The 13,411-nt window shown below is 43.5% G+C and overlaps 1 protein-coding gene across 1 annotated transcript in view; it reads left to right on the forward strand.

Annotated features, from left to right (window-relative positions):
- The window catches only part of patj (PATJ crumbs cell polarity complex component), a 49,690-nt gene that overhangs the window by 2,744 nt on the left and 33,535 nt on the right, over positions 1-13,411 (forward strand). The window contains exons 2-15 of the mRNA XM_061888570.1: positions 1,921-1,953; positions 2,033-2,214; positions 5,709-5,864; positions 5,924-6,060; positions 6,376-6,553; positions 8,227-8,355; positions 8,510-8,758; positions 9,146-9,248; positions 9,314-9,402; positions 9,480-9,609; positions 11,403-11,462; positions 12,072-12,133; positions 12,196-12,252; positions 12,319-12,453. Coding sequence (XP_061744554.1) covers positions 1,926-1,953; positions 2,033-2,214; positions 5,709-5,864; positions 5,924-6,060; positions 6,376-6,553; positions 8,227-8,355; positions 8,510-8,758; positions 9,146-9,248; positions 9,314-9,402; positions 9,480-9,609; positions 11,403-11,462; positions 12,072-12,133; positions 12,196-12,252; positions 12,319-12,453 — 1,695 coding nt within the window. The 5' untranslated portion in view covers positions 1,921-1,925. The remainder of the gene's footprint in view (positions 1-1,920; positions 1,954-2,032; positions 2,215-5,708; positions 5,865-5,923; positions 6,061-6,375; positions 6,554-8,226; positions 8,356-8,509; positions 8,759-9,145; positions 9,249-9,313; positions 9,403-9,479; positions 9,610-11,402; positions 11,463-12,071; positions 12,134-12,195; positions 12,253-12,318; positions 12,454-13,411) is intronic.

Raw genomic sequence — 13,411 nt, forward strand, 5'->3', positions numbered from 1 at the left:
ACACAAAAAACTACATGTGCTCAGTGTTGGTATCAGCCGATCTCACTCATGGATTGACAGTATCGGCCACATGGTCAGAACATCCCGAGTGCACACACGAGTGCCAGCACCTTGGTGAAGAAGGTGAGAAATGAACTGCTAGCAAACAAGAAAGATAAAAGTGGTGTCAAATGTTCCATTTCATCCATCCTTGTTATGTATTTGAAACTGTCTTCTGCATGTACAAATATAATTACTCTAAATTACATGTCTTTAGTCTTCATATATTTGATGATGGGATTTAGGTTATTTTTAACGCTATAGATTGCTTTTGTTTTCTTATAATTTGAGGTACTGCATCTTGTAAACACCATCTCTGCATACTTCTTGTAGCAGCACATTGTTTGACTTTTTTGCTGAAGCTGTTTTCATAGTTTGGCCTAGAAATGATGGAGATGAGCTCTTCCCACTCCTTTTCTGGTATGCGGAATTGTCAAATATCACCAGGTCATGTTCCTTGATGTAACTTATTGAACATGACCCAAACAAATCAACCAAAGTGCAGCCTGGAGGCCATTTGCAACCTTTTTAAAAATACTATTTAAGAAAACAAACATAATGCGCTAACAGGTGAAATGTAACCAGAGCAATTTGCAATGTTGACTTTGATGACAAAAAGGCTGTTATTTTCTTCACAATTCAAAAATAATAAAGATTTGAATTCAATTTTGTTACAAATTTTTGATCTATTGAATTACCGCACATCAAATCTTAGGGTAAAAAATGTTTGCCATATAAAAAACAAAGATTTCTTTAAAGAAAAGGACTACAACAAACACATTAAAAGCACAGGACAAGCATTTGGACACATCTGCTCCTCATTCAATGTGTTTCTTTATTTTCATGACTTGTGTGTGTGTATATCTATATATATACACAGTATATATAGATATATACACCCACGTTGTATTGTATTGTAGTTTGTCACATCAAAACTATGAATGAATACGTGGAGTTATGTAACAAAAAAAAAGGTGAAATAACTGAAAACATGTTTTATATTCTAGTTTCTTCAAAATAGCCACCCTTTGCTCTTATTACTGCTTTGCACACTCTTGGCATTCTCTCCATGCGCTTCAAGAAGTAGTCACCTGAAATGCTTTTCACTTCACAGGTGTCATAGTTTTGATGCCTTCAGTGACAATGTAAAAAGTCAGGAAAATAAAGAAAACTCATTAAAACTTTTGGCCTGTATTGTGTGTATATATATATATATATATATATATATATATATATATATATATACATATGTGTGTGTGTGTGTGTGTGTGTATGTATAACAATACAATATGATACTATAATAATGATAATCAAAGGCTAGATCTGAAATTGATCTAAAAAAAAAAAAAAATCACACTACAATTCCTGGGAATCCAAAAGTGCCCGACTCAGAGTGTAAACAATTATTTTTATTTTCAACACTTAATGTTTTTTTGTTAATTATCATTGCTGAAAAAATAATGAACTAAAATCAACAATGTTATGAATTATTTACCTATTTAAAGTTGCAATTATTTCACGACAAATATACCACTTTGAATTGTTTGGGTGAAAATATTGCACATTTTGTGTTTTTGCCATAAATGTTTAATTAGACAAAAAGGGCATAAAACATAAAATTAAAATTTGACGGATAAAACTAAAGTTGATCTAGGGATTAAAGCATTGAATGAATAAAATATGACTTATCTTTAACATGTTTATGACTAAGACCTTTCTGGGACCATAGGACCAAACTTGAGGGGAGCCCTAAAGGTAAAAAAAAATCTATATGTGGAATACATTTGGACACCCCTGAAATCAACTGTACTGTGATGAGGATCATGGTCAACTAAGTGGACTTGAAAGAGGAATAACTTGTCTTTTTGTCTTGGTTTCTAGATGGAATGAGAATGATTGAGAACATCGGAGAAGGTAACTGATCTCATTTCTATTTAGTGTAAAGACAGGACTAAGATCCGCATGTAAAGTGCTTCCTGTGGTTCGCCTCCAGTGTCGCCAGCCGAGCGCCAGCAGGTTCTGGAAGCTCTGGAGCGGCTGCAGTCCAAGCTGGTCCGGAAGGAGGAGTGGAGCCACTGCAATGAGCGTGTGGGGACTCTGAAGGAGACCCTGCAGAGTCCCCTCTTCACCCACATCCTGACCCTGCAGCACTCCATCAGGCAGCTGAGGAACCAGGTCAGAACACAGTCGACTTCCTGTGGAGGGTGGAATCAATCACTGTTCACCTGTGACCGTGGTCCAGTGAGGACATAGTGCGCCTGCAGGTGTCTGTCCCGTGTTCACCTGTGACCGTGGTCCAGTGAGGACATAGTGCGCCTGCAGGTGTCTGTCCCGTGTTCACCTGTGACCGTGGTCCAGTGAGGACATAGTGCGCCTGCAGGTGTCTGTCCCGTGTTCACCTGTGACCGTGGTCCAGTGAGGACATAGTGCGCCTGCAGGTGTCTGTCCCGTGTTCACCTGTGACCGTGGTCCAGTGAGGACATAGTGCGCCTGCAGGTGTCTGTCCCGTGTTCACCTGTGACCGTGGTCCAGTGAGGACATAGTGCGCCTGCAGGTGTCTGTCCCGTGTTCACCTGTGACCGTGGTCCAGTGAGGACATAGTGCGCCTGCAGGTGTCTGTCCCGTGTTCACCTGTGACCGTGGTCCAGTGAGGACATAGTGCGCCTGCAGGTGTCTGTCCCGTGTTCACCTGTGACCGTGGTCCAGTGAGGACATAGTGCGCCTGCAGGTGTCTGTCCCGTGTTCACCTGTGACCGTGGTCCAGTGAGGACATAGTGCGCCTGCAGGTGTCTGTCCCGTGTTCACCTGTGACCGTGGTCCAGTGAGGACATAGTGCGCCTGCAGGTGTCTGTCCCGTGTTCACCTGTGACCGTGGTCCAGTGAGGACATAGTGCGCCTGCAGGTGTCTGTCCCGTGTTCACCTGTGACCGTGGTCCAGTGAGGACATAGTGCGCCTGCAGGTGTCTGTCCCGTGTTCACCTGTGACCGTGGTCCAGTGAGGACATAGTGCGCCTGCAGGTGTCTGTCCCGTGTTCACCTGTGACCGTGGTCCAGTGAGGACATAGTGCGCCTGCAGGTGTCTGTCCCGTGTTCACCTGTGACCGTGGTCCAGTGAGGACATAGTGCGCCTGCAGGTGTCTGTCCCGTGTTCACCTGTGACCGTGGTCCAGTGAGGACATAGTGCGCCTGCAGGTGTCTGTCCCGTGTTCACCTGTGACCGTGGTCCAGTGAGGACATAGTGCGCCTGCAGGTGTCTGTCCCGTGTTCACCTGTGACCGTGGTCCAGTGAGGACATAGTGCGCCTGCAGGTGTCTGTCCCGTGTTCACCTGTGACCGTGGTCCAGTGAGGACATAGTGCGCCTGGATCAGTATTCTGAGGCATCCAGCCTCCACAATAAACAAGCCGCGCTGCAAATTAAGATAATGGCGGGCTTCATATTGTGAGTGCTGCGAAGGTCACGCCGGAGTCTATGAAGGCGTCGCCCAAGCCTTATTTATACCCCTTCGCCTCCCCCCACCTGTGCACGGATCTATCAAGCTTTAATATCTGCTGTCCCGCTTTGACTAACGGCCTTGTCCCGCCGCTATTGATGAAATGGCGCTGGATGTTGCGCCGTCAGCCCGGCCCAAATAAGCCTCAGACTGATACGCTTCCACAATGTGAGAGTAAAGGTCATTAATAGATTACCTGCTCACGGAGCACAGGAATCTATTGATTTTCTACACAGCTCACTCTCTGCTTCATTACTTCTTCTTCCAACACGTCCTTGTGTCTCTGTGTGACCTCACGCATTTACACTGTCATTACCATCTACTGCTAACATCTACAGTACCAGACACATTTACTCAAACAATTTATATTAGCATTAGCATTTACCATAGGCCTCTACTGTATCATTAACGTTTACTGTAACTATTTAGCATTTACTATAAGGATTTGCCGCATGCATTTACAGTATCATTAACATTTACTGTAACTATTTAGCATTAGCATTTAGCATAAACATTTACAACATCATTAACATCTACTGTGTTACCATTAGCATTTATTATTAGCATCTACTGTTCAGATTTGTGACTAGCAATTTAGCATTTACTGTTAGCATTTATTATTAGCATTTTCGATCAGCATTTACTGTTAGTGTTTACCATAAGTATTTACAGTATCATTAACTGTAAGTATTTCCCATTAATCTTTCCTATTTGCATTAACTATTAGCTTTTACCATGAGCATTAAACAATCACAATATTGCTTAGCATTTACCTTTCATATTTATTATAAATATTTAGCATTTAAAAATACCATTTCTTCTTAGCATTTGAGATAAGCATTTACTACTATTGTTTATCATTTTCAGTATCATTCACATTTACTCTAATTATTTATCATTAGACATTCTTATTAGCCTGTGTCATTAGCATGCATTATTAGCATTTACAATAATATTTCTGATGAGCATTTACCATTCGTTTTTACTGTAAGCAATTCACTTTGGCATTTATTATTATTTTCATTTGCAGATGGCATTCACCATACATAGTTAGCATTAGTCTTTGCCCTTCACATGTATTATTAGCATTTACGATAAGCATTTATTATAAGCAATTACCGTAACTACTTATAACTACTTACTTATAGCATCTTTTACTAGCATTTTTTTCATGAATATTTACTATTAGCATTTACTATATGTACCGCGCATTACTAGAGTATTAGTGCAGTGTTTTTATACTAGTGTGCCGTGAGACACAGTCTCCTGTGCCGTGGGAGATTATGTCATTTCACCTAGTTGGGTTAGCAAACCAGTAATTATAATCCGCCAAAAAAATGCCGTTGTTGAGTGTCTGTGCTGTCTAGAGCTTTGTAGAGTAACCATGTTATACTCTTAGGTGGCAGCCAGTAGCTAATTGCTTTGTAGACGTCGGGAACATGGTTTGTCGTGATCACAATATGCAAGAGGCAGCCTGCAGGTCAAACACTATCTAATGCTTAGACCAAAATTAAACAAAAGGTGAGTGCCCCTAAGAAAAGGCATTGAAGCTTAAGGATGGCAAGGCAGAACTGAACTGGCTACAAAGTCAACAAAAACAGAATGCTGGACGACAGCAAAGCCTTACGGCGTGTGGAGCAGAGACGGTGTCCACAAAGTACATCCGAACATGACGTGACATTCAACAACACAGAGAATGATAAAAACAACTGAAATAGTCTTATTTGCGCAAACAAAGCAGATGTGGGGAATATCGTTCAAAGGAAGAACTGAGACTGCTACAGGAAAATAGCAACAAAACAGGAAAAGCCAGCAAAATAGGAGCGCAAAACAAAAAATAGTTAAACATTACACACAGGAAAACAGCCAAAAAGTCCAAATAGGTGTGACAGGTGGTGCCAGTACAGCTACTTTGAGACAAGAGCTATAGTCATGCGTGCTTGGTTAGGATTTGAATTCATATCCAACACTTGTGAGAACGGCTGCTGAGTTTCATTTTTTGATGTATTGTGCGGGTGGTGTGCCTCCGCGTTTATGCCATGAAAAAAATGTGGCTTGGCTCAAAGAGGTTGAAAAAGGGCACATTAGTGTATTCTGGTACGGGCCAATAGAAGACAAGTGCATGACGTGTTACTCCTGCTGTTTCCCTCCTCACGCTCCCCCCGCCTCCTCCGCAGCTGAGCAGCATGCCGCCAGACGTCAGCAGCCAGTTCAATTTTTCCAAAAAGGGTCAGCTGATCTTGAGCGCAGGGGGCTCAACTCAGACCAATGGCTGGCCTCCACCCACCCATCAGACCGACGACCTTCAGGAGTGGATGTGCTCTGCTGCCAAGGTGCGTGCAGGTGAACATGCACAAGACTGCTCTGCCCTCACCACCATGTGTGCCCTCAGGGCCGGAACACAGAAGGCATCAGGCTGACTCGCCCACAGTCAGGTGGTCTTGGTTTCAGCGTGGTGGGTCTTCATCCAGGAAGCAGCAGTCAGGACGTGTTTGTCAAACACATCCAGCCAGGAGGCGTGGCCCACAGGTGACACGCCTTTGGACTACCTAAATGTGGTTTTTATCAACAACAACAAAAATAGAACTGAGTCTAAGGTTTATGTTCGTGTCCTGGATTCTTACAGAACATTTTTAAATGTAGGGATTCCAGTAGTTCAACTTTTCAACTGTTTGAGTTCACCATAGCGTTAGCATGTGGCTAACTGAGCTACATAAAAGGCAGCTAGCTGAAGGCTTTTTGTTTTCAATACATATTGTAGGTAGTGCTAGCTGCTGCTGTTTTAGACCCATGAGTCAGCACTTTGAAGGAATTGTCAGCACGTGTTTGTGTTGGCGCTGGCAGGGACGGGCGGCTTCAGGTGCGGGATCAGATCCTGGTGATAAACGGACGCCCCCTGGTGGCGGGGATGAGCCACCAGCAGGCGCTCACTTTGCTGCAGCAACCTGGCGAGACGGTGGAGCTGCTGGTGGCGAGGGACCGCCCATCAGCATCGACACTGGCGGTTGATGACAAAGACGCGGTAGGTGATGGGAGGTCACTGTTAGGCCACACCCCCACGTCCCAGTGACCTTTTTTACCGACTTGAACTCCCTAAGAGTATGTCCAAAGCAGGGAAAAGCCACCTTGATATTAAGCAGCCCTCATGCTAATTGATGGTCATGTGATGTCAGCCTTCTTTCTAATTAGCACGCTCACTCACACTGTCCCTCTCTTGTTCTTCGCCTCACTGACTGGAATGATCCCCGCCTTGTTGGATATCGTTTACGTATTCCTCCGATATCGGTGCCAAATTGGTTCTTTTGAAGTGTTGTCTGAAAACATATGTGTAGTTTTAGTTAGCATCTCTGTTTTTAAGAAAGACTCTTGAGTGTGGCACAGCAGGGATGCTAGACATGTACTAGAAATATTACTACAGCATCACTTTCATTTTGGCATTTCCTGTCAAAAAACTTGTGTATTTTTACAGTAATGTTAGCGTTAGCATTGTTAGCATCTCTGTTTTTAAGAAAGACTCCTGAGTGTGGGACTGCAAGGATATTAGATCTATACTACAAATATTATTACAATGTCACTTTAATATTGGCATATTGTGTCAAAACACATGTATTTTTACAGTAATGTTAGCATTAGCATTGTTAGCATCTGTGTTTTTAAGAAAGACTCCTTGGTGTGGGACAGCAAAGATGTTAGATGTATACTAGAAATATTACTACGACACTTTCATTTTGGCATGTCCTGTCAACATATATGTGTAGTTTTACAGCAATGTTAGCATTAGCATTGTTAGCATCTCTGTTTTTAAGAAAGACTCCTGGGTGTGGGACAGCAAGGATGTTAGATCTATACTAGAAATATTACTAAGACACTTTCATTTTGGCATGTCCTGTCTAAACATACAGTATGTGTAGTTTTACAGCAATGTTAGCATTAGCATTGTTAGCATCTCTGTTTTGAACAAAGACTCCTGCGTGTGGGACAGCAAGGATGCTAGATATATACTAGAAATATTACTAGAAGGAGGTTCCGGTGATATTAGCATTGTTAGCTTCTTTGTTTTGAATAAAGACTCCTGGGTGTGGGACAGCAAGGATGTTAGATGTATTCTAGAAATATTACTAAGACACTTTCATTTTGGCATGTCCTGTCTAAACATATGTGTAGTTTTACAGCAAGTTAGCATTAGCATTGTTAGCATCTGTGTTTTTAAGAAAGACTCCTGCGTGTGGGACAGCAAGGATGTTAGATGTATACTAGAAATATTACTAGAAGGAGGTTCCGGTGATATTAGCATTGTTAGCTTCTGTGTTTTTAAGAAAGACTCCTGCGTGTGGGACAGCAAGGATGCTAGATATATACTAGAAATATTACTAAGACACTTTCATTTTGCCATGTCCTGTCTAAACATATGTGTAGTTTTACAGCAAGTTAGCATTAGCATTGTTAGCTTCTGTGTTTTTAAGAAAGACTCCTGCGTGTGGGACAGCAAGGATGCTAGATATATACTAGAAATATTACTAGAAGGAGGTTCCGGTGATATTAGCATTGTTAGCTTCTCTGTTTTGAATAAAGCCTCCTGGGTGTGGGACAGCAAGGATTCTAGATAAATACTAGAAATCTCATTCCAACGTCACTTTAATTTTGGCACGGTGGTCCAATGTGGCCCTCGGTGACCCTCTTGTCCCGTCCTGTTAGGGCCAGTGGGGTCACGTGGAGGAGATCCAGCTGGTGAACGACGGTTCAGGTTTGGGCTTTGGTATCGTGGGCGGGAAGACCGCCGGCGTGGTAGTGAGGACTCTCCTCCGAGACAGCGTGGCTGACAGGGTACGTATACTCCTGCAGGGGCCGCCAATTGATGGCCTGCTTGTAAAACTCCTCCAGGTCAAAGGGCACGGGAGCGAGGACAGAAGAGTGTGGCTCAGCAACTGGGAGGGAAATAATCTCACATCATGTCCTCTCTTTTCTGGCCTCCAAACAGGACGGGCGTCTCCGCACAGGTGACCACATCCTTCGCATTGGGGCCACGCCCACCAGTGGTCTCACCAGTGATCAGGTGGTTAAGGTACTGCAAGCGTGCGGCAGTCATGTGACCATGCTGATAGCCAGGGACCCGTGGAGCCAGGGGACAAATGCCCCGCCTCCTCCGCCGCCCCCAGACTCCGCCCCGGTGTCCGCATTACCCCCGCCACTTCCAGAGCAGCCTCCCCAGCGGCGGGCCAGCAGGATGGTAAGCTGCGCCTTAGTCTCGTAGAGGATACTTCCTGCTTCCTACTCAGTGGCCTAGTGGTTAGAGTGTCCGCCCTAGGTTCTGAGTTCAAACCCCGGCCGAGTCATACCAAAGACTATAAAAATGGGAGCCATTGCCTCCCTGCTTGGCACTCAGCATCAAGGCTTGGATTTGGGGGTTAAATCACCAAAAATGATTCCTGGGTGCGGCCACTGCTGCTGCTCACTGCTCCCCTCGCCTCCCACGGGGTGATCAAGCGGATGGGTCAAATGCAGAGGACACATTTCCCCACACCTAGTGTGTGTGTGTGTGTGTGTGTGTGTGTGTGTGTGTGTGTGTGTGTCAATCATTGCTACTTTCACTTGAACTTCCCACTTCCTGTTCCAGCCCAACTTGGAGGGCTACGAGATCCATGAGGTTCCGCTGACCAAGAAGGACGGACAGAGTTTGGGAATCTCCATCGTCGGACACAACCCCCTCACCAGCCAAGGTAGCTTCTTCTTTCTTTCTGTCACTACTTGTCAGCTAGCCATAAGGCGCTCTGGTCCTCCTCAGATGCGGTAGGCGTGTTCATCAAGCATGTGGTCCCAGGCAGCGCCGCAGATCAGAGCGGAAATATCCGAGTGCACGACCGTCTGATTGGCGTGAGGACCAGACAACGCAACCACGTGCCCCTCAGAATTCCAAATTTGTCATCTTTTCCTTCTTTTTTTCCCCGCAGATGGACGACGTCAGCCTGCACGGTCTGACCAATCAGGAAGTAGTGGAGGTGATGAAGCGGACGGGCAGGACTGTGGTCCTGACTTTGGTCAGGAAGAAGACCAAAACTCTCGAGAGGTCCCTAGACAGAGGTACCGTTTTACTTCAGGCCTTTTCAGGAACTTTTACTTCCTGGAACTAAAGGTTCCTGTAGAATTGTGTTTTTAGTTTCTGTAGGGGTGTCCAACTCATTTTAGCTCAGGGGCTGCTTGGAGAAAAATCTTTGCACACGCGGGCCGGACTGTTAAAACCACGGCATTAAAAGTAAAAAATAAAGATTGTTTTCTTTGTCTTACTTCGGCCAAAAATAGAACAAACACATAGTAAATAAAATGATAGACAAAACTAGCGGCAGCGGTAAAGTTTAGATCCATAAAGGAAAGAAGAAAGTGAATGAATCTTTATAACTGAATATATTTACATATGCAGAAATTTTAAATTTTTTTATTTTTGGTAATGAATGAAGTAATGTTTATGACAACTTTTTTCCAAAAGACAATATAGAATGTGAGATACAATGTGAGATGCATACATTTATCATTTATTTTCAAAACACTTACAAAAAAGTGGGACCCCAAAAATGTACTGTGGGACCCCATTTTTATGACTTGATGGGGTCCATCATGGACCCTATCGAGTAGGGGTCCATGATGGGAATTTTCAAAATTCCTAGCGCCCACACTGATGGAGTATTGGTGTGTGCAAAAATAGCAGCAGGTGTCTGTCTTCTAATACTAATCAAATATCATCCCGGGGGCCATAGATCATTCATTCGCGGAACACATACGACTGCATCTCACAGATCTGGTTAGTTTATACAAATAAGATCAAAATATGAAGGAGTGGTTTAGTATATTTCCACACTATAGCATGTAAATAAACAGACAACATTAGGTCATTATTATTTTACTTAACTGTAAGTCTGTCAGCAAATACAAAGCAATAATATACTAAACAGTCTGATTTAAAAACAATGTTTATTGAATTGATCATAAAGAGTTAAGCTTTTGTCTGTAATGTTCAACAGTCAGTAAATCTTCAGCAAATGATGAATTCATGAGGTCAGGCAAGTCCTTATGGTCCATTTCAGCTGTAAAGAACAATATATTAATGTAAGCGTTTATCTTACGGTGACAACAAACAAGATTCAGCATTAACCTGTCAGCATTAGCATTCACTTCACTTGGGTTGAGGCTAATAACTACACAAATGGTGTGTGCATAGTGAATATTTCATGTGATTCACCTTTGTTTTACTCCTCCTTTATTTCACATTCCTCTTCAAACAAGGATGTGGGAGTCCCGGTTGGAGTCGCCGTTTCAACTTCCGGCCGAATACTTCATGTTCCTCTGTAAATACATTCAAAAAGAAGTTGTAGCTTACCATGTTGAAGTGAAGTTTGTAAAGAATAATAAACAGCATACTGCTTGAAAGGAGCAAATTGTCCCGCACACTAATGGCGGATGAAACAAAAAATGCAAAGTTTTAGGAACACTCAACTGTGTTCAACCAATCAGCAGTCGACAGCACAGCCCGCCCCCTCTAAGGTTTCTGGAACCTTTTGAAAGTCCAACCTCGTTACTAGGAACTAAAGCTAGTTCCTGAAAAACTAAATTAGATAGATTAGATTAGATAGTACTTTATTTATTCAGTCAGGAGAGTTCCTTCAGGAAAATTAAAATTTTCAGCACAATCCCATTCAAGATCAGCCAAATATTACAGGGAGACAGAACAGGATCTAGGTTTTGGTGGAAACACAGGGGGAACTTTATTTATCCAGGGAAAATGGGAAAGTTCCTGAAAAAGGATTGTGTGTGTGTGTGTGTGTGTGTGTGTGTGTGTGTGTGTGTGTGTGTGTGTGTGTGTGTGTGTGTGTGTGTGTTAGTGGAGTCTTCTCGGGGGTCACTGCGGAGGTCGCCGGAGGAAACGCAGAACAGAATCAACGGTGAGTGAGCCTACACACATACACACACACACACACACACACACTCACACTCACTCACACACACACAGTCTCATACTGCTTGTTTCCTGATCTGTCTTCTTTGTGGCGCTTGTGTTGTTGATCAATAAACTAAACACACATTTCCACTCCAATGTTGCACAGCAGCACATATTAGATTTATGCGAACCTGGGAAAGATGAAACATTTGATGTAAGCTGAATTCTCCTCTTTGTATCGCTTGTTGGCTGTCAAAGTGGCCAAAACGCCACGCTAGCCATTGGCACGCCGCGCTGCTGCTTGTGTGACAAGCTGGCAGCGATGTACGAGGGTGTTTATTCATCCGTACGCCGCAGATTAATGACGCTGCGAGGCGCGCTTAGCAATGCTAATTTAATCTAAACACCGCTGCAGTGTTTTGTTTAGTTTTTTTCCCCTTGAGTAGCGGCATGTTCACCAGGTTGTGCAGTGCATGTTCGCGTCACATCTTAACAGTCTGGTAACCGCGGCAACAAGTTTTATCAAGGAAGACGACAACTGCAAAGCTGTTAGTGGACACTTGAGGAGGACTTGAGTAGGAAAGATGGCCAGCTAACATCTTCCTGCCTTCAGCTCCAGATGCAGCACTGAAGGCCAAGTGGCAGCAGTCTTTGGGTCCACACTACCAAGTCCTGGTGAGATGTCCACTTGTTGTGTGTTGTGTTTCAAGTGTGTAACATGAGTGTGTGTTTGGCAGGTAATAAACTTGGATCCTGTGATTGAAGACGATGCTGAGCTTCAGAGGTCCTCCAAGGTAACGCACTCTCCCCACTCTAAGCCACTTCATCCCCGTAGTCACGTGTCATGTTGGCGTCCGCAGCTGCTGCCCGTCCACATGTTGCGACTCGGCGTGGAGTTGGACTCCTTTGACGGTCACCACTACATCTCCTCTGTGGCGCCAGGAGGCCCCGTGGACAAAGACGGTGTCCTGAGACCGGAGGACGAGCTGCTGGAGGTGAGGACACCGTTTTATTCAGGTTTATTCACAATACCATACAACATTTACAATAGTGGTGAATGTCATCATTTAAAGATGTTGGTATGTGAAAGGGTCCCCCAAATAAGCGAGAACAAGCTTTTGACAGGGGGTCCAAAGGACAGTATATACATGGAAAGATGAAACATGGTAGCAAGCACAACAACAAAAAACAAAACAACGCTATATGATAAAGACAAGATAATAGTACTAAAGCAAGCACATACATACATACATACACACATACACACACACACACACACACACATACATACATACATACATACATTCAACCATGCAAAACCCAACAGCAGTCTACCCCACATGAGGCATTAAAGATATGTGGTTAATCGGTAAGTTTTCAGTTTCTTTTTGAAGTTGGAGAATGGATACAGCATCTTGAGGCTCTCATTAAGCTGGTTCCAGATCTTTGGTCCCCTGCATACGACACTGTGAGCGGTACAAGCCAGTAGACCATGTTTACCTGTTATCAGATCTAAGTTAGGAGTGTTGTGGGCATGCTGGGGATGGTAGATAGGAACCAAACTACAGAGCCTAAGATTCAATCTGTAAATGACTTGATAGGTTAAACAAGCATTTTGATAAATATTGAACTCTGTCTGTCTTAAGAGATGATATTTATGGAATAGATGTCGAGTGGGGGCATTACACTTGGACCATGACAGAGGCCCTATGATTTTCTTTTGCATGGATTCCAATTTGAGAAGGTAGGTAAAAAAGGTGTTACACCAGATGATATTACAGTAGTTTAGATGTGCTTCAATGAGACTTTTGTATAAGGTAAGAAGAGCATAAAGAGGAAGATAATGACGAAGGTGAAAGAACAGGCCAACATATTTGGATAATTTGTTTAACAGATGGCTAATGTGACATTTGAAATCGAGGTATTCGTCAATGATGACCCCCAGGAATTTTG

The sequence above is a fragment of the Nerophis ophidion genome, linkage group LG26 (assembly GCF_033978795.1).
Source record: "Nerophis ophidion isolate RoL-2023_Sa linkage group LG26, RoL_Noph_v1.0, whole genome shotgun sequence".
In the NCBI taxonomy this organism is placed as follows: domain Eukaryota; kingdom Metazoa; phylum Chordata; class Actinopteri; order Syngnathiformes; family Syngnathidae; genus Nerophis; species Nerophis ophidion.